Source organism: Lutra lutra, chromosome 6 (genome assembly GCF_902655055.1).
Source record: "Lutra lutra chromosome 6, mLutLut1.2, whole genome shotgun sequence".
NCBI classification, from domain to species: domain Eukaryota; kingdom Metazoa; phylum Chordata; class Mammalia; order Carnivora; family Mustelidae; genus Lutra; species Lutra lutra.
The window spans coordinates 32,580,139-32,600,272 of NC_062283.1; the positions used below are offsets into that span (position 1 = coordinate 32,580,139).

The 20,134-nt window shown below is 49.1% G+C and overlaps 3 protein-coding genes across 7 annotated transcripts; all 3 read right to left on the reverse strand.

The window, feature by feature from the left end:
- Positions 1-140: 140 nt before the first annotated feature.
- On the reverse strand, positions 141-3,795 carry ZBTB22 (zinc finger and BTB domain containing 22). Its single transcript, XM_047734050.1, has 2 exons — positions 3,407-3,795; positions 141-2,719 (listed from the first exon to the last, which is right to left on the reverse strand). Exon 2 carries the CDS (start codon positions 2,647-2,649, stop codon positions 739-741), a length of 1,911 nt encoding a protein of 636 aa, XP_047590006.1. The 5' UTR covers positions 2,650-2,719; positions 3,407-3,795; the 3' UTR covers positions 141-738.
- A 372-nt stretch (positions 3,796-4,167) lies between these two features.
- Positions 4,168-8,651, reverse strand: DAXX (death domain associated protein). Of its 5 annotated transcripts, none has more exons than XM_047733376.1 (8): positions 8,519-8,651; positions 7,364-7,623; positions 6,378-7,209; positions 6,039-6,253; positions 5,747-5,867; positions 5,023-5,500; positions 4,646-4,868; positions 4,168-4,431 (listed from the first exon to the last, which is right to left on the reverse strand). In XM_047733376.1, the coding sequence occupies exons 2-8, from the start codon at positions 7,568-7,570 to the stop codon at positions 4,372-4,374; spliced, it is 2,136 nt and encodes a 711-aa protein (XP_047589332.1). In that variant the 5' UTR covers positions 7,571-7,623; positions 8,519-8,651; the 3' UTR covers positions 4,168-4,371. The 5 variants fall into 5 exon arrangements, with proteins under 5 accessions (XP_047589332.1, XP_047589328.1, XP_047589330.1 ...); XM_047733372.1 differs by having other exon boundaries at positions 5,023-5,497; positions 5,651-5,867; XM_047733374.1 differs by having other exon boundaries at positions 5,023-5,497; positions 5,651-5,867; positions 7,364-7,620; positions 8,519-8,650.
- Positions 8,652-14,547: 5,896 nt separating this feature from the next.
- SMIM40 (small integral membrane protein 40) lies at positions 14,548-14,851 on the reverse strand. Its single transcript, XM_047733389.1, has one exon. It carries the CDS (start codon positions 14,788-14,790, stop codon positions 14,548-14,550), a length of 243 nt encoding a protein of 80 aa, XP_047589345.1. The 5' UTR covers positions 14,791-14,851.
- Positions 14,852-20,134: the final 5,283 nt, after the last annotated feature.

Here is a 20,134-nt window from a genome sequence, read left to right on the forward strand (position 1 = left end):
TCTCTGGGCGCTCCCCAACCCCAGGCTCCTCCTCCCTCCGCCCCTTCCCCCAGACTCCACTTCCCAGAGTTCGGTTACTCCGCCCTTCCCCACCTGCGCCCGGACCCCAGCAAACACAGAGGGACTGTTGGTAAGCCGAGTGAAATGACCAATAAATATTTTAATCACCATTTAAAAAAAATAAGATTTAAAATAAAAACCGTGTACTCTTACGACTTACTCCCTCTTCGTCTTCACTCCCTCCTCAATGAGAATCCAGCTGGGGGCCCCCAAGGAGGGATAGGAGGGATGAGGGTGGAAATATAGGGCACATCCTTAGGGAGGTGGGGTGGGTTCTAGGACAAGGGTGGGGCTCAAAGGCCTGGTCCCCACAACAACACAAACACAGACTTCAGGTACAGACTACAACCACCTGACCCTTGACCCTGTGACTCCAGGATGCTCCACGGCCCCCCTCCCTCCCCCCACCATATGTGCCCTAGTCTGGAGCTGGGGGCTTCAGTGCACCCATCTGAGGGGAAGGGGACTTAGTTCCTTGGATATGTCGTGGGAGAGGGGCTGAGGAACGGACTGGGGTGGCCGATGGTGCAACATGGTTCCCCCCTCCAAAATATATACAAGTCCAGAGAGATAAGGAAGACATTGAGCATGGTGGGAGATCACCTGAGGGCCACAGCACCCCTGCCTTGTGCCCCCTGCTTCCTCCATCCAGAAAGCCACCTCTAGGAGCCCGCCGCTTCAGTTTGTTCCTCCACCTCCACCAAAGCCCATCTCCACCTTGTGCACACTGGGTGGGGACCAGACCCTTCGGCTGGACTGGGGCGTGGCCCCACTCGCCTCATCACCACTGCCCCCGCCCCCGCCAGGGGACTCTCTCTTGGGTGGCAGGGCTGGCCCTACCGGGCCCCCAGGACCAGGCCCACTCCCGCCCCCGCCCAGGCGGTGCCTGCGCTCACAGTGTCCCCGGTGGCGCATGAAGCTGTCTCGCCACATGAACTTCTTGGCGCAGACGCCACACTCGTAGGGTTTGAGGCCCGTGTGCGTCTTCATGTGCTCGGTCAGGTGGTGCTTCATCTTAAACTTTTTGTTGCACACGGGGCAGTCAAAGGGCCGCAGGTTGAGGTGCATATTCACGTGCCGATCGCGCATGCTCTTGTGGGAGAAGGCCTTCCCACAGTGGCACAAAAAGATCTTATTCCCATCCCCACTGCCTGTCCCTCCAGGGGTCCCCCCGGCACCACCAGGCATGCCCAGGGCCCCGGCCGAGGTGCCCCCCAGGGTCACCGCCCCATGTTCAGCTTGGCTCCCAGGTGGCTGTCCTGGAGCTTGTGAGGAGGAGGAGGAAGATGAAGACGATGGGAAGACTAGGATCTGGTTGCCCTGCATGTCCAGGGGAAGCAGGGGCCTCGGAGGGTGGGAGGGGGTGTAGGATGAAGGGGTTGGCCCCCCTGAATCATCAAGCCCAGCCCCAGGACCCCCACCCTCATAGGAGCCAAAGTCATTGGAAGACTCACAGAAATTGACCTGCTCCTCTCCCTTGTCCGGAGGTTCAGTTAGGGTCCGGACATCACTTATGCTAAGAGTAGCCTCGGGTCCTCCAGCCTCGGGAACCCTGGAGCCACCCCCCAGCTCTTCATCTTCATCATCCTCACAGGTCAACACCAGGTCTTCCTCCTCCTCATCCTCTTCCAGATCTGGGTCTTGGGGAACCAGGGGTGCTGGTGCTGGGCTGTTTCCACCCCGCTTCACGTATACCCAGTGCTTCTGCGGCATGATGCTGGGTGGTGCATAGGTAGGCCGCCGGAGCCCAGCCCCGGGAACCACAGAACCCCTTCCATCGCCACCATCATCGCAAAGCTCGTCTGCCTCCAGCAGCAGCTTCCCCGAGGTGGCTCCCCCACTGCCAACCACAGGGGCTGGGAATACAGGGCCACCTCCTCGGCGCTCCCCGCTGCCCACTGCAGAAGCTGCAAATGCCTCTTGGGAGGAAGAGGAGAAATCAGTGGACTCCCGGGGGCTGAAGTAGTTGCTGCTGCTGGGGGACTGATTCTCACTGGCCCGGCTGGAGGCATGAGAGCGCACAGAGCCCATGGTGGCGGGGCCTACGGTGGCCCCACTCCCTGATGGGAGCCCAGCCCCAGGGACAGTGGCAGAGGTGGCTGCGGCAGTGGTGACGGTGGTGCTGGTTGCTGAGGCCCGGCCTTCGCGAAGGAGTTCGGTGCACTTATCCACGATGTGCCACATTTGGAGCACCGACCCCACTGTGAGGAAGTTGACAATGTCAGCAGCAGCCATGCTGAGGCGGCCAGTGTAAGCAGAAGCCAGGACAGTCTCGAAGGCGCCTGGGTCCATGACGCTGGGCAGTGAGATGGAGGTCATGCCCTTGAGTAAAACCTGGTCGTGGAAGTAAGGGGAGGAGGCAGCCAGGACAGCACGATGAGCCCTGAACTCCCGGCCCTGCACTCGGATGGACACATCGCAGAGCTGGCCCTGTAGCCGCTGCTGATTGAGGGACTCCAGGAGGGCACTGGTCACCTCAGGGAAGGACACGTGTACCACCGCAGCTGCAGGCAGGGGCAGTGGGGGTGGGGCCAGTGACAGAGGCAGGGGCAGTGCTGCCCCACTGGGAGAGAGAGGAGATGGTTCCATGGCGTGGAGGGAGGGGGTACCCCCCCAGCCACAGGAACAAGGGGAAGGAGGAGGGCGGCCGGGGGGGTCTCTGGGAAAAAAAAGAGAGAAGAATGATAACATCTCATAATGACAAAGTCCTTCCCTTTACAGTTTAAAAACATGTTCACACCCTTTATCTAACTGATTCCCCACAATAGCACAGTAAGGTAGGTATCCCTCTCAACCCTATTTGATAGATAGCAAACTAAGGTTCAGAAGATGAGATTATCCAAGATCACACAGCCAGGAAGTGACAGTGTCAGCAAACGCATAAGTCCTGACTCCAAATCCAGTGCTCTTTCCTTGGAGATTAGAGAAATAAGGTGGTTTGGGGAGTGGGGTGCCTCTCCTCGTAATTTCCTGAGAGCCTGACTTTCCAACATTTACCTTATTGGTGTTTTGCACCCTTTTATTGGGAGGGGGGCAAGTCTGCTCCTGTACTGAGAACCATCCCCCTCTTCATGTGTTTTTTAGCCTATCCCCCCCCACCCAGCTCTTTCTCCAGCCAAGGCCCCCTCTGCCCCCCGGCTTACCTCTAGTCCCGCCCCTTCAAGACACTCCCCTTGGCCCTTTCGGCCCCACCTCTTCAAGACCCACCCCCGTGGCCCTCTCGGCCCCGCCCCTTGCCTACCCCCGCCCACACCGGACCCCGCCCCCCTCTGCTCCGCCCCAAGCGCTACTTCGACCTCCTCTCCCACCCGGAAGGCGCCCCCCAACCCCGCGCGTCCCCGCTTACCGGGCCGCGCGCCCCCGGGCCCCCCCGCCCCTCACTCGGCGGCCAGAGCAGCAGCCTGGGCCCCTCCCGCCGCCATCTTGCGCCGACTCCCTCCGCCCTCCGCCTCCGCTCCGCCTCCCGCCCCTCCGGCTTTAAAGGCACAGGCGGGCACCCCCCGCCCGTGCCGCAGGGCAATGCTTGGCCGACTCGGACACTTCTCCTTTAAAGAACAGAGGTCTCATTCCACCTTAAAGGTAACAGGCCTCTTCCGCCGCTGAAGAACTCAGGACTTGGTGGTTTGGCCAAAGCATTCATTTCCCTTTAATTCTGCAAGCCTGTTCTTCCCATTGGCCAAGGGCCTTGGCCATCGCCGCTTAGGCTCCGCCCCTGAACTGTGGCCATTAGCGGGTTTGCGCGATCTAATTACCTTGCTCTCCCAGCTTCTGACCGTCCCCCCGAAACCCCGCCCCCTTCCTCCAGGCACGGATTGGCCAAATAACCTTGAGTCGGCCCCTGATTGGCCTTTTTACTCCTACAGCTCAAACTGAGAAAGTAAAGCGTATTTCGGACGCCGAAGCACGTTTTGTTTTTTGTTTTGTTTTGTTTTGAGTGCCAGGCAGAGGGCAAGGGGAAGGCCTGAGGGCGAGGGAACTCCGAGAGAGGCGATCTAAGGACAGGCTACAAAGGACAGCTCCAAAGTGTTGCCAGGGGTCAGGGGACCCTGAACCTGAGAACAGCTGGTGCCAAGCATTGCGTATGTAAGGACAAGGAAAAGACAAGGATACAATAAGAAAAGAACTTTACTGTTTATTAATGTTTCTGTGTAAAACTTAAGTTTTTGTTGTTTTTTTGTTTTTTTTTTAAAAGATACACCACCAAAAGGCGATTAGCTCAATCAATCCCTTCCTCAGTGATCAGCTTCCCACCATCCTTCAAATACTATCCCAAAACATTTTGTTGGAAGCTGGCAGTGGGAGGAGAGGCAGCTAATCAGAGTCTGAGAGCACGATGATCTCCTCAGGATCGCACTGTGTGGCCACACTCATCTGCAGGGGAGTGAGAGATGGAGTCAGAAAGAGACGTCTGTCTGGAATATAGGGGGAGTAGAAGCGGAGGGAAGGATTTATCAGAGATTAAAAACAGGGGTGAGGAAAAAGGAAGAGAGAGGATGTGGTGCGTGTAATATTCAGATGGAACACCTGAAACTAAACAGACAATGAAAGAGAATTAAGTTAGGGGAAAAGTGCCTCCCCCTCTTACCTTGTAAGTACCAGGCCGGGAGGGTAGTGAATGGGGGGTTTGGGACAACCGGGCTGGAGATGGGCTACAGAGTGAGCTGGTCACCAGGCCATGGCTAGGAGAGTCCACCCTCGTGGAGGAATCAGCAACTGGGGCCATGGAAGTCAGGGGAGAAGGTGGCCTAGACAGGGTAGGTATCTTCTTCCCATTCTTCTCATGCACTGCCCTTTGCCTTTCCACATAGCTAGGGACAGAAACACAAATATGTAGGGGGGGGTTATGGAGAGCCTGAGGCTGGAGGGGTCTCTCCCAGCAGACCCAGTTCCACAATATTCCTCTCAGAAAGCCCCCTGTAATCTCTCCTTAGCCTCCCTCCTCCTCGTCCTTCTTGTTGTTACCTGTTTCCTAATGGCCCTGCTCCAATCTGCTTCTCCTTCCGAGACTTCTTGCAGGGGGGACAGGAATCTCCCCAGGTATGAGGAGACACACCTCCATTGAAGGAAGTGGAGGTGACCATGGCTGCTCCATTCTCCAGGACAGTGGTGAGGGGGTCCTCTGATTGCTTCCTGGAAGAGGAAATGTCCCTCTCCTCAGGGGAAGGGGTGGTCTCCACGGGCAAGGCTTCAATCTCTAGCTCAAAGAGCTGAGACACAGGACTCTCTTCCTCCAGGGGTAACTCCTCAAGGTGTTCTCCATTGCTTTCGGCATCTATGCTGGAGGGGGCCAAGGGCTCTTCTGACAATGAAGATGGTGACACTATGAGTCCTTTGTTTTGCTGCTCCCCTGCAGACCTGCTGATCCCTCTGCTAGGTTCCAGATTCTTTTCAGTGGACATCTGTGGTGGGGACATAGGGCTCTTGTCTCCATTCTGACCTGGAAAAGAAGAAAAGAAGGGAGAGGTAGCATGAGAACTCGGAGAAAGAATACTGCTGAGAGTAAGAGGAGGAAGGGAAGGGTCTCAAACAGGTGGCTCATTTCTAACAGAGTAGAGGGAACTGACACAGGAGGAGACTGTTCTTGACATACCTGCTTCCTCTTCCTCCTCCTCTTCATCGTCCCCCTGACCTTCCTGCATCTGTTCAAGATCCTCCTCTTCTTCAGAATCTGTGGCCTCCTCTTCTTCTTCCTCCTCCTCCTCCTCTTCCTCTTCTTCCTCTTCCTCATCACTTTCCTCATCTTCTTCATCATCAGTCTCGGGTTTGGAGGTGGTAGGGCACTCCTGGGATGCCATTCCACTAGGGCCCTGGGGGACAAAGGAGTTCCTCTAAGGAATCCCTTGCCCCAGAGGGTCTGGTTCTCGTGTTCCTTTTGCACTCTTCCCCCTCGGGGGACAGGGGATGGGTGCGCGGGGAATCCCTGCTGGCCAGTGCAAGGGAAGGACAAAGTCTGTCTGAAGGGTTTATCCCTTCCATACCTCACCAGAATCCAGGGAGGCTTTGGGGGGGTCTGCAGTGTGGGAAGAGGTAGCTTGAGGAAGCCGAGCTCTCCTCTTCTGTCTCTCGCCCTCCTCACTCTTGTCTTGCATCATTGCATATTTGGAGATGACCTCATCCAGCCGGCTCATAGCCAAACTCCGGTTTTCTCGCAGGCGCCGGGCTAAGGCAGGATCCGACAGTGCAGGGTCAATGCCTACATGGGAAGATATAAAGTCAGAGTACTCAGCCCAAACCCTAGAAGATGGGACTAGTGAGATGCCCCCCTCCACCAAACATCTGATATAAGGGTTACCGACAGGCATCTCACTAATCCCTACCTGGCCTATAGTCATCTGTGAGGTGACAGCCAAAGTTATAGATGAGATCAAGGTGGCGTCGCTCCTGTAACCTGATGCCCACATCTCGGAAGGCATCCTGAGCCATGAGCTGGAGCTGCTGTCGGGGGAGGCCAAGGCTGTGCCGAGCAGCTGCCTTCTCCACGGCCCGCAGCACATCTCCATAGTCAGGGAAGGTATCTGGCCCCGGTTTGTTGATGAGCCTCTCAATGCGCCTGTTGACCTCTGGGTAGCGGGTGCCTCGGTAGGGGATGCGCTGCTCTATGACACGGCCCGTCAGGGAAGAGCAGTCTTTGAGCTCACATAGCCGCCCGAAGAGGCGGATCAGCTTACGCTTCAACCTGGCTTCCTGCAGGTACGTGGAGTCGGGGTCGTCCAATTCTGAGAGATCCAACTCCTTTTCCTGCAGCCGCCGGATCTCTGCCACATAGAGCGCTAGCAGCTGCTCCAAGCGCTGGATCTGCCGCCGGGAACCACGGGTCCTTGGGGCCTCAGAGGCAGTGGTCTCGGCATGTGTGGGGTCCGAGGAGGGGTCTGTGGGAGGGTTATTCCCAGAGGGTTCACTAGATTTGGTGGCAGCAGGGGCCAGGTTCAGCTTCTTCTTGGCTGAATGGGCCTTGAGAACAGTGCAGAGCTCATTAATGTAGACATAGAGCTTAGCTGGCCGACTCTGGGCCCGAGAGAGGACCCGAGAGAGGATGTTGCAGAACTCCGCCGAGGCCAAAAACAGAGAGTGGGCACGCTGCTGCCGGCTATAGAGGAACGGGACCACCTCAGGGTGGTCTGCTGTCTGCGTCTTACAAAGTTCAAGGAACTAGAGGGTTCAGAGGAAGAAGGGAGGGGGAAAGAGACAAGGGGAGGGGTTGAGAGAAAGAAGGCGAGGTGGGGTTAGTGGGGAAGAAAGGATAGGAGAGCCAGTCAGCCATCCCCCTCCCTGGGGCACAAGAATCTTCTCCCCTAAAGCTCACCTCTTCAAACAGCTTCTCATTCTCCAACTTGTAGCATTTCTTGCCGCCAGAACTACTGCTTCCTCCAGCCCCATGGGGCTGGGAGGAGCCAGGGGCTTCTGCCCGGGGTGAGGCCGGATTGGGGGGTGGGTGGGAGGGCCCTGGCTGAGCAGCTGCTTCATCTTCATCATCATCATCCAGCACGATGATGCTGTTAGCGGTGGCCATGGGGGGATCAAATCCCCCGGAGGGAGGAAGTGTTGGGGATTTCGGGATTCCTGCTGGAAGGGGATGGGGCCTCAGAAAGCGCCCCTCCAGCACAGCCCATCCCTTCATCGCACACATTTTCCAGTCTTCTTGGGCTCCAGTAACACCCAGCCCTGCCCAACAGTGTCCTCACCGCCAATCTTCAGCAAACATTAGTACCGGACGCTTTTCTGACCTTTTACTAGGGGGGCCCCAAACCACCTGAAAACCTTAAGTTCCCCGCCCCCAGCTCCACCCCTCCTGTCGATATCCTGTCTCTGGTTCGTTTCCCTACTATCATCTCATACTAGCCAAGTTGATTCTTCCAACCCCTGGACCACCTTCCGCATTGCACTCTGGATTTCCTGACATTCCCTAACACAGACACCACACCCCCGTCAGCACCACCTCCCGAGCCTTCCCCTCCTTCGCTCTCAAGCACGTCAAATCCACACCCTCACCCCATCCTGAAGAATCACCCCCAACTCCGAGACTCTCTGAGGCGAAGAAGGTTCCCTCCCAACCACCCATTCCCCCTTCGCCTTCCTGAATTATCTTCACACTCCACCCTCTGACGGGTCTCCTCAAACCCGGGCGTTAGGTTAGGAGAGATCTCACCTCAAGTCCCCTCCCTCTTACCCCACCCGATTTCCCCCATTCTCTCTCTGTGACCGTAGCCGATTGCGAGCCTAGCGCTGAACTCTCCCGATTCCTCTCTGATCCCGACCCCGCGTCCGACCCCTTCCCCAGAATGAGCTTCCCGCCAACTCCCCCTCCCCCAGTTCAGTCCCCCGGCCGCCCCACTCCCCTTCAGGGATTGGAAGGAAGGTACCACAGCTTGCCCCTCAGACTCAGCGTCCGGCACTCCCCAGTACCTCTCCCTCGACATTCCCGCCCCCGCCTTCGCTCCCCGCACGGTCCGGCCCCCACCTCAGAAACGGTCTCTCGAGGCGACCCTCGCTGCTGATCTCAGAACCTCGCATGGTTCCCTCCGCCTTCCTTCCCCCTCCCACCGCAGGCCCGTCTCTGGACCGGAAGTTGCTGAATTTCCGCCTACAGCCACCTAGACGCGGCCATATTGTCGTACGGCCCTCGGCCCCGCCTCGGCCGGAAGTGGCGGTAGGCCCGCCCCCACCTCCAAGTGTCGCCCACACGGTCTGCGGTCCCCTTTCCTGTGACCAGTAGAGGGCGGGCTTGTCACCTCAGGGCGTCCCAAAGTACGGGGGCGCCATCTTGCCGTACGGTATTGGCTACACCTGAACTCGGGCGCGCCGCCGACGGAGCTCTTTTCACCCGGTGCTTCTGCGACTCCACCAATCAGAAACTTCCTGCATCCGTCCCAACCGTCGGCGGGTCGCGTGCCGGAAGGACTGAGCCACCTTTCCAAGTAGGGGAGGGGGAACGGACAGGACAGCTAAGAAACTGGGCCCTCCAAGACTGCGGAAGGGTGCAGGGAAGAGCGAGAGTCTCTTAAGAGGGGGAAAAAAAAAAAAAAAACCCTTTCCTTCCGTTAGGCTACTGACCAGCCTTCCGGAGCTACTTTCCTACCTGCCTTGTACCCTCTCCACGGCTTAATCGACTGTGCCTGCCCCTTCCCTTCTGCAGGCTGCGCACTCCCTTGCCGCTGTCCAGCAGCTACTTCTACTTCCAGGTTCTTTCCGCTCCCAATCGTGAAATCATAACACAACCATACAAATGAGCACAGAGCGCTATACAAATGTGTTGTTATTATTGCTGTTGTTATTGATGTCTCTTTAAGCGCCTCTACGGAACTAAGGACCAACCAAGTAGGTGGCACCTAGGTGGTTTTCCGTTCTTTTCTGGTGGGGGTTCCCGAAGTGTGGGCAGTGATGACCTGGAGGCCGAGCTTTGTCCAGGAGCTCCAGGGCCTTCGGACAGCGATATGGGGCGGGAGCTTTGAGGAGAAGCTGTGCAAATTGCCGCTGTGAGGGCTATCAGATGAAATGAGACTTCTAAAATACCTTGGGTCTCTACTCCTCTCCTCCTCTTCTTCTGGGAGAGCTGAAGAAAGAGACAAGAAACTGATTTTGACGCCCGCCTCGTCCTCGCGCCCATCTCACTCAACTTCAGAAAGGCCGGAAGGACTCGTGGAGGCCAAGCTGGGTCCAAATATAAGCTTATGGGGAAGTCAGACTGGTTAACACGGAGATTCCCGTCTCCTGCAACCTTTCACATTCGACAAGTGGTAAGCATCTTACCGCTTTCTAGGACTGCAGAGGTCCTTACATCCCTAAGCTCTCAGAGTACCAGAAGCTCAAACCCTCCCTTCCATTAAAGAATCCCACACCATGTCTACACCTATAGTCTTCAAATTAGGGAACATGAAAACTCCAAGAGGGTACTTAGACTTAGAGGAGCTGGAGGAATTTAATTTCCAGATTCTCAACTTTTGCAAAATTGGTCTTACTGAGTAAATGCCTGCAGTACAGGTTCTCCCTCTTCCTGTTTCCTTTTATAATAGACTTCCTCCCTCATTTTATTGTGCTTCACAGATATTGTGGAATTTTTTTTTGTTTTTTTATAAATTGAAGGTTTGCATTGAGCAAATCTTCTGGCAGCATTTTTCTTTTAAAAAATTATTTTTTTAAAAGATTTTATTTATTTATTTGACAGAGAGAAATCACAAGTAGGCAGAGAGGCAGGCAGAGAGAGAGGAGGAAGCAGGGTCCCTGCTGAGCAGAAAGCCCGATGTGGGGCTTGAACCCAGGACCTGGGATCATGACCTGAGCCAAAGGCAGTGGCTTAACCCACTGAGCCACCCAGGCGCCCCTAAAAAAAAAAATTATTTTTAAGTAATCTCTACATCCAATGTGGGGCTCAGACTTACAACCCCCCAAGATCAAGAGTTGCATGTTCTACAGACTAAGCCAGCCAGCTGCCCCTATTGGCACCATTTTCTTTTTTTTTTTTTAAGATTTTTATTTATTTGACAGAGAGAAATCACAAGTAAGCAGAGAGGCAGGCAGAGAGAGAGGAGGAAGCAGGCTCCCTGCTGAGCAGAAAGCCCGATGCGGGGCTCGAACCCAGGACCTGGGATCATGACCTGAGCCAAAGGCAGCGGCTTAACCCACTGAGCCACCCAGGTTGGCACCATTTTCTTAACAGCATTTGCTCATTGTGTGTCTCTGTGTCACATTTTGGTAAGTATTGCAATACTTCAAAAATTTCCATTACTTTTATATTTGTTATGGTGATCTGTGATCAGTAGTTTTTGATGTTACTATTGTCATTGTTTTCGAATACCACAAATGACACCCACATAAGACAGTGAACTTAATAAATATTGTGCACCAACCAGTGTTCCCCCACCTCTCTCCCTCTCTTCAGTATCCCCTATTCTCTGAGACACAACAATATTGAAATTAGGCCAATGAGTAACCCTACGATGGCCTCTAAGTGTTCAAGTGAAAGGAAGAGTCACCTCTCACTTTAAATCAAAAGCTAAAAATTATTAAGCTTAGTGAGGAAGGCATGTTGAAAGCTGAGATAGGCTGAAAGCTGGGCCTCTCATGCCAAGCAGTCAGGCTGTGAATACAAAGGAAGAGTTCTTGAAGGAAATTAAAACTGCCTCTCCAGAGAATACATGAACAATCAGAAAAACAGCGTTATTGCTGATATGGAGGAAGCTTGAATCGTTTGGATAGAAGATCAAACCAGCCACAACATTCCCTTAAGCCACAGCCAAACTCTCAGAGGCCCTGACTCTTCAATTCTTTGAAGGCTGAGAGAGGTGAGGAAGCTTCAGAAGAAAAGTTTGAGGCTTACAGTGGTTGGTCCATGAGGTATAAGGAAGCCATCTTTATAACGTAAAAGTGCAAGGGGAAACAGCAGGTGCTGACGTAGAAGATGTAGCAAGTTACCTAGCAGACCTAGCTGAGATAATTAAGGAAAGTGACTACACTAAACAGATTTTCAGTGTAGATGAAAGAGTCTTATATTGGAAGAAGATACTATCTAGGACTTTCATAGCTAGTGAGAAGTCAGTGCCTGGCTTCAAAGCTTCAACCAACAGGTTGACTCTCTTGTTGAGGGCTAATACAGCTAGGGACATCAAGTTAAAGTCATTGCTCATGTGCCATTCCAAAAATCCTAGAGGCCTTAAGAATTACACTAAATCTAGTCTGCCTGTGCTCTATAAATAACCACAAAGCCTGGATGACAGCACATCTCTTGACAACAAAGTTTACTGTTAACATCTACTGCTCAGAAAGATTCCTTTCTGTTACTGCTCATTGAAAATGCACTTGGTAATCCAAGAGATCTGATGGAAATATACAATGAGATTAATATTGTTTTCATGCCTGTTAAACACAGCATCCATTCTGCAGACCATGGATCAAGGAGTAATTTTGACATTTAAGTCTTATCACTTAAGAATACATTTCATAAGACTATTGTTGGCATACATAGTGATTCTTCTAATGGATCTGGGAGAAGTATATTGAAAACCTTCTTGAAAAATTCATCAATGTAGATGCCATTAAGAACATTCGTGATTCATAGGATGAGGTCAAAATATCAACATTAAGGGGCGCCTGGGTGGCAGTGGGTTAAGCCTCTGCCTTTGGCTCAGGTCATGATCTCAGGGTCCTGGGATCGAGCCCCACAGTGGGCTCTCTGCTCAGCGGGAAGCCTGCTTCTCCCTCTCTCTGACTGCCTCTCTGTCTACTTGTGATGTCTCTCTCTGTCAAATAAACAAATAAAATCTTTTTTAAAAAATCAACATTAATAAGCGTTTGAAGAAGTTGATTCCAACCTTCATGGAGGACTTTGAGGTGTTCAAGATGTCAGTGGAGGAAATAACCACAGATGTTGTAGAAATGGCTAGAGAACTAGAATCAGAAGTGGAGCTTCAAGATGGGACTGAATTGACTGCAATCACAAGATTAATCTTCAACAGATGAAGAGTTGCTTCTTATGGGTGAGCAAAAAAAAAAAAGTGTTTTCTTGAGATGAAATCTCTTGGTGAAGATGCTGTTAAGATTATTAAAATGGCAACAAAGGATTTAGAATATTACATAAAATTAGTTGATAAGGTAGCAGCGGGGTTTGAGAGAATTGATTCTAATTTTGAAAGTTCTGTAGGTAAAATGCTAACAAATAGCATCACAAGCTACAGAAAAATCATTTGTGAAAGAATAGTCAACAGATGCAGCAAACCTCCTTGTTGTCTTATTTTAAGAAACTGGCACAACCATCCTAACCTTGAGCAATCACCACCCTGATCAGTCAGCAGCCATCAGCATCTAGGAAAGACCCTTCCCCAGCAAAAAGATTAAAACTCCCTGAAAGCTCAGATGATATCTTTCAGCAATAATGTATTTTTTTTTATTTGGGAGCAAGAGAGTGTGTGTGTTGCTGGGTGGGGAGGGGCAGAGGGAGAGAGGGAGAGAGAATGCCAATGGCTCTCCACACCCAGCACAGAGCCCAACATGGGGCTCAATTTCATGACCCTGAGATCATGACCTGAGCAGAAATCAAGAGTTGACTGCTTAACCGACAGAGCCATCCAAGTGCCCTTCCATAAAATATTTTTAAATTAAGGTATGTGCATTTGTGGTTTTTTAGACATAATACTATTGCACACTTAATAGACTATAGTGTAAACATAACTTATATGGACTGAGAAACCAAAAAAGTTCCTTTGACTTGCTTTATTTCAGTATTTGCTTTGTTGTGTCTGGAACTGAACCTGCAAATCTCTGAGGTGTGCCTGTGGTTGTCAATCACGAAATCTTACCTTGTCTTAATAAAGAAACACATAGTGGGGCACCTGGGTGGCTCAGTCAGTTAAGCATCTGTCTTTGGCTTAGGTCATTATCTGGGCTCCCTACTCAGTGGGAAGTCTGCTTTTCCCACTCTTTTTTCCCTATGCCTCTCCCCCCAGCTAGTACTTTCCCTCTCACTCTCTCTCTCAAATAAATAAAATCTTAAACACACACATAACCTTGTACTTCCCCTCTCACTTTCTCTCAAATAAATAAATAAAATCTTAAAATGCGCGCACACACACACACACACACACACTCATAGCCTATTTCTTTCATCAAGGTACCATAAACACCTCCTACCTTATCTCATTAAAAAATGCACTCTTAATTTTTAGCCATTTAAAAAATGTGTGCAGTCTTTATGCCATTTAATCAGTTCTGTTCTCATAATGATAGCACAGAGGAAATTTTTTTTTTAACTTTTCTGTCTATGGTCACAAGAAAGAAAAATGCTTTTCATCTCAATTAAAATATAAGTATAGGCAGGAAAGTAGGATAGATTAGTCAATAAAAGACTCAAGTATAAAAGCCTAAAATTGTCAGGATGCCTGGGTGGCTCAGTTGGTTAACCAGCTGCTTTTGGCTCAGGTCATCATCCCAGGGTCCTGGGATCAAGTCCTGCATCAGGCTCCTTGCTCAGCAGGGAGCCTGCTTCTCTGCCTCTGCCTGCTTGTGCTCTCTCTCTCTGACAAATAAGTAAATAAGATCTTAGAAAAATAAGATAAAAGCCTAAAATTGTCTGTGGGGAAGTGAACCAGGTGTTCAAGGAGAAAAGAGAGTCATGAAAGAAGAAAAGGAATAATTCTAATTGTTAGGAACTTGTTTATCTATTTTTAAATGGATAGGGGTGAGTATTGCGTCACTCTGATATTACCCTTCCCCTGGACATTCAAAGGGTGATCTGTTTCATTTTTCAATGTGAATGTTTTCAATATACCAGAAATTACATCCTTGAAACAATTTTAATTTATGATGAAAAATTTAAGGTGGTGACTTTAAAATGTGAGTACAAACTTTTTCAAAATTAATTTCCAATGTGTAAGTGCAAAAAAATGTAAGACAGCTGCTGTAAGCTATCCCAGTGTCCCCTACACAGCCCCCAGCCGTCCCATCTCCCTCTGCTCTCACCTCTGTAGCAGGAGAAGAGAACGTTAATAGGAAAGGTGGTCACAATTCCAGCTCCTCCTCCTTCTGAGGTGTTCTCAGGAGCCAGTCCCCAAACTTTGCCCATGGCAGCAGCCACAGTAGCCTACAAACAGCCTCCAGTGTCAGTAGTGTGAGGACGAGGGCCAGGAAGATAATGAAGGCCTTGTCCAAGGCCCGACGCAGGGGACTCCTGGGAGGACAGGGACCCTGGGCAAATGCCAGGAACACATCCTCCTCATCCACATCACCTTCCTCCTCCGCCATACTAACTCATAGTCTGACAGCTGACTGGATCAGGGAGGCTGGCATGGAAGCCCTTGCTCAGCAGCACCAGGATTAAGGGGCATGGCAGCAGCAAGTCCTGCACCTGTCGGGCTTGACCCTAATTCCCCCACCAAAGACAGAGAAAGGAGAGAAGAGCCTCTGAGCCTTTGAAACACTGATATAATCATCCAGTGCACTGTGAATGGTCTGGACTAGATGATTCTTAAAGTCTGTCCGCCTTTACTATAACTGGGACTTGGCAACGGAAGGCCCAACACAGACGCATGCAAACTGGAACTGCTCGAGTCATTCTAGGTCTCTAGGCTCAGGGCCCAACATCTTGGGGTCCTACAGAGAGAGGGTGAGCAAGCAGAGCTCGTATGCTACCGTGAGCCGCTGACAGCCCATTCCAGCTTCACAGAGGGTGGTGAGAAAAGGCCTAGTGGAAGGGCTCTCCTAACCCATGTGGGTGGGGAAGCACAGAGGTGGGCTGGAGGCTGCGCAGGACTACTTCTCCCCCAAGTCTGCGGCCACTAAGCGTGGCCCACCAAAACCCACACAGCTCTCTTCCGGATTTCCGGCCCTTGCGTTCAAGAGGACAGCTATAATTGGACCGCAGGAGCCCAAGGGGAGGTCTAGAAAAAGAGAAAGATCATGATTGGTCAGCGGGGCCAGAGAGTGTAATTGGAGCTTAAGTATTGGAGCTTAAGTGTTGGCGCAATAATGAGGGAAAGTGAGGGGTCCTGAGAAAGAGTTGTTGGCTGGGAATGTCGTCCAGAAGGTTGTCGTTGGGGCAAAGATTGAAGGTCATTTCTTGGCCCTGTTCCTCAGGCACTGGTTGGAAGGTCCATGACGGAAATCGAAGCCCATGTGGAGACCAGAGGATCCCCTGGGTTAAGTGGGGTCATGGGGGATAGGGTAGCCCGCCAAGTAAGCAGTGTGAGGTAGTGGACCTCATACCTGGATCCTTTAGGGTCCCTTACCTACCTTAGTAGGAAGACCTTGTTCACCCCCAGTAAGGTACAAACGATGTTACAATTTTGTTTAGAGTCAACTCATGTTATTATTTGCTGTTGCCTCAAGAGGGTTGTGTTAAAAGTCAAAAAACCTGGATGGGATCAAACTGATTACATAATTAGGAGGTGTGTTAAATTTTTGTTTAGTATATGTGCTGCCGAAGCGAGTACATGTGTTAAATTAATTAAACAAAGAGGCCATGAGACTGAGGTGGTGCTAATGGCGTGGTGGCCTATGTGAGCACATCAAAATCTAAGCCTGTAAATTCCTCAAGGTTAGGAAATCAGAACGCTGAGGACAGTCACGGCCAACTAGACTTTAAGCTTTTACAGCTGGCCAAATAATTTACTTTCTTTGCTTCTGCACTTTTATCTGTGTAAGTCTTTCTGGTGGCTCCCGTCTACGGAGCATGCCTAAGCACTTCCGGTTTGGTGCTGTCCCCATTCAAATCCGTTTTTCCTCCAACGCTTAAAATGTTTAATATGCCTCAGTTTATTTTTTGTCTGTCTGTGAGTGTGACCTTGGGGAAGTCATCTGACTTTTTCTTAGCTTTTGTTTTTTGTTTTGTTTTGGTTTGTTTTGCTTTATAAAACTGGTAAATCTCTTGCCTCACAAAATTGTTATAAGGGGCAAATGACACAAGTGTTTTTTTGTTTGTTTTCATTTTTTGTAAATTGTGAAGTGCTACATTAATGTATTAATTTCTGATACCCTCACTTATGTCTGAGGCAAGTTCACCATAAGGCTATACAATCACCTTTTTCTTTCCTTCCACATGGCAGGTTCAGCACCAAGGTCTCATGTAATGTATATTCATGGGATTTTAAAAAACTTTTAAAATAATTTCAAGTTTACAGAAAACATTTTAAAAGTATCCAGTATTCAGGGGCACCTGGGTGGCTCAGTCTGTTAAGCATCCGACTCTTGATTTCGGCCCAGGTCATGATCTTTGGGTCATATCAGGATCATGAGATCAAGTGCCCTGTTGGGTTCAGTGCTCAGCATGGAGTCTGCTTGAGATTCTTTCTCCTTCCTCTCCCTCTGCTTCTCCTCCTGCTCCTGATATTTCTCTCTCAAGTAAATAAATAAAATCTTTAAAAATATAAGGAGCACAGGCTTTTCATTTCTGCAAGATATCTTTCAACCCAAGTGCCACATACAGGCAAGAGAAAAATGATGTTATGTCCTTTTCAGTGCATGACATCAGGAAGTGCTGGAGGTGAACCCATCTCGCCCCTGTACTACCAACCCACTTTGGCAGGTTTCTCCTCCATAGAGTCATGATGTGTCCCTTTGTAATTCCTAAGTATCTGCTTATCATCATATCTCTATCTATTTGCCTTAGCATCCATTGATAACCCCCATTGGAATAACCACCATGATAATATTTATTAAATACTGATTTTTAATTCCATCATTTCTTCTTCAGGTTTTAGTCAACAATCTGCTATAAAAGAGAACATTTTGTTCTCCCTTGTTTATTCATTTATTGATATCCTATGGACTCATTGATTCCTATCTTACTCAATAAGTGTAATCCATTACTATCATATTTATTATCTGGACCTGTGGATTTCTATTTTACTTAATGAATTATAATAGGTTACTATAATTATTATTTTGATGCACAAATTATCCCAAATTTGTCAAATAAAATAGCCCTTCAAGCCGGATCCCGTGTCCTTCTGAAATGTCCATAACATTATTTAAGCGCTTCCTTACTTTCCCTTTCAATTTGTACTTTTTCTGTCTCAGCTTAGGAATCAACCATGTCTTTTTCTGGCTTCTTCTAACAGGGTGACACTTGGAAACCAAGATCTGGGTGCTAGATATCCTCATTGCTATAGGGATGCCATTGTTTGTAGGCCCCATCTGCAAACCAAGCAAGGAAATATATGAACATATATATGAACACGCACGCGCGCACACACACACACACTGTTGCTGCCTAACATAACCATAAAACAACCATTTTGTTATACTTGTGGAATGCTGTCAGGAATTCAGGAAGGACACAGTAAGGACAGGTTGTTTTTGCTTGGTGATGTCTGGTTCCTCAGGGGGGAAGATTTAAAGGCTGGGGGTGACTTAGCTGCTGAGGTGGAACCATCTGGAGGCATCTTCTGGCAGTTGATGCTAGCTGTCAGCTGAATCTGTGCTGGAGCTCTTGGCCAGAACACCTACACAAGTCCTCTCCATGTAGCCTGGCCTTCTTCACAGCGTGGTAATCTTGGGATAGTTAGAATTCTTACATGGCCTTTGTGGCTCTGAAAACAAGTGTTGCAGTGAAAAAGGCAAAAGGTGCATCACCTTTTAGATCTAGCCTCAGAAATCTTATAGCATGACTTCACTGCATTTATTGGTTACAGGAGAGTCACAAACCTGTTCAGATTTATAGGGAGGAGATATAGATCTCATAAATCCACCCCTTGATGGAAGAAGTGGAGAGTTCAAGAGAGAGTGGTGAGTAAGAGGAGAACAAGAGCGCAGCCAGTTCTTTCAAAGAATGTTGCCCTAAAGGGAAGGAGAGAAAAGCAGCATAATGTTGAAGGAGATGTGGGATCAGGAGGAAGGATTTTTTTTAATGGACATATTCTGGTATTTTTATATGCTCATAGGAATGACTAAGTAGGGAGGGAGGAGACAGGGGGGTAAAGTGGTAATTTTAGGAGTGGTCGGACTGGTATCCTTGAGTGAGAGGGCCTGGGGTGCAGTCCATAAGTAGAGGAGGTAGCCTTGGATAGATACTTACATTTGGTGCCTGGAGGGAAGACAGAGTCTAAGGGCAGAAATGTAGGTAGGTAGGGAGATATAGTGGGAAGTGGAGACTGTTCTCTTCTGTTGCTTCTGTTTTTCAGTGAACTAAGAAGTAATAATCAGCTGGGCACCAAGGGGTTAATTCAACATAGAGAGAAAAGAAGGTGTAGACATTTGTAGGGTCCCAGTGGAAGAGTAAAGATGGAAGCTTACATATCATAGGTCTAAATTTTTTTAAGCCATTAATCAGGTTAATGGACTGTTAAATATGTTCTTTACTTTTACTTTGACAAATTTACCCTCACAACAAAATTTTAAAAATATGAGTGAAGCACCACAATTAGAACATCAAAATGACTATGTTTAATTATTATCACATGTATCTAGATATTCTATTGGTGGAGCAGATATGGTTGGATGAGTAATAAAGATAAGCATTATTCACCAATTAATAAAATACGTTATTTAAAAAAATTTTAATCTATTTTAGAGACAGTTCAGGGGAGGGGGCAGAGGGAGAGCTGGAGAGAGAATGTCAAGCAGACTCCCCACTGAGCCCACAGCCCAACAGGAGGGTTGTTCTCACAGCCCTGAGATCAAGACCTGAGCTGAAACTAAGAGTTGGACACTCAGCCAACTGAGCCACACAGGCGCCCCTAAAATATATGTGTTATAAAATGAATTTTAGGGGCACCTGGGTGGCTTAGTTGGTTAAGCGTCTGCCTTAGGCTCAGGTAATGATCTCCCTCCTTCTCCCTCTCCCTCGGCTGCTCACCCTGCTTGAGCTCTCTTGTTTGGTCTCACTCTGTCTCTCTCAAATAAATAAATAAATAATTTAAAATAAATAAATAAGGGCGCCTGGGTGGTTCAGTCAGTTAAGCATCTGCCTTCGTCTCAGGTCATGACCGCAGAGTCCTGGGATCAAGCCCCACATCGGGCTCCCTGCTCAGCAGAGAGTCTGCTTCTCCCTTTCCCTTCTGCTTGTGCTATCTCTGTCTCTCTCTCTACCAAATAAATAAATAAAATCTTTTAAATAAATAAATAAAATGAATTTTATTTATCTTTATTTTAGCAAAGTCATTATGTTATAATCAAGATTTTCCATAGTCTGTGTTCTATTGATGGCAATGGGTTAAATAATTTAAAAGTTAAATACAAATGTATTCAAATTTTACATTATTTGAATATATTTGCAGAGATGTAAAATGAAATTAATGTAAAATTAAAATTATACTTATGCCTTCAAATATTACTTTTCTACTGTTTAAATCATCTATTCAAACTAAAGTATAAAATGCTGGTACTGGCACAAAAATAGACACATAGATCAATAGGATAAAGTAGAAAACCCAGCAATGGACCCATGATTATATAGTCAACTAATCTTCAATAAAGCAGGAAAGAATATCCAATGGAAAAAAGACAGCCTTTTCAACAAATGATGTTGGGAAAATTGGACAGCCACATGCAGAAGAATGGAACTGGACCACTTTCTTACACCATACACAGAAACAAATTCAAAATGGGTGAAAGACCTAAATGTGAGACAGGAAACCATCAAAATCCTAGA

What these genes read in the sequence shown, in the direction of transcription:
- ZBTB22 (XM_047734050.1), bottom strand. Translation starts at nt 2,649, where the DNA reads ATGGAACCATCTCCTCTCTCTCCCAGTGGGGCAGCACTGCCCCTGCCT.
- DAXX (XM_047733377.1), bottom strand. Translation starts at nt 8,571, where the DNA reads ATGCGAGGTTCTGAGATCAGCAGCGAGGGTCGCCTCGAGAGACCGTTT. An exon ending in GGAGGAGGAAGAGGAAGCAG is followed by an intron (nt 5,498 to 5,650) that starts GTATGTCAAGAA and finishes CTTCTTTTCCAG; the next exon opens with GTCAGAATGGAGACAAGAGC. An exon ending in CCCGGCCTGGTACTTACAAG is followed by an intron (nt 4,432 to 4,645) that starts GTAAGAGGGGGA and finishes ACTCCCCTGCAG; the next exon opens with ATGAGTGTGGCCACACAGTG.
- SMIM40 (XM_047733389.1), bottom strand. Translation starts at nt 14,790, where the DNA reads ATGGCGGAGGAGGAAGGTGATGTGGATGAGGAGGATGTGTTCCTGGCA.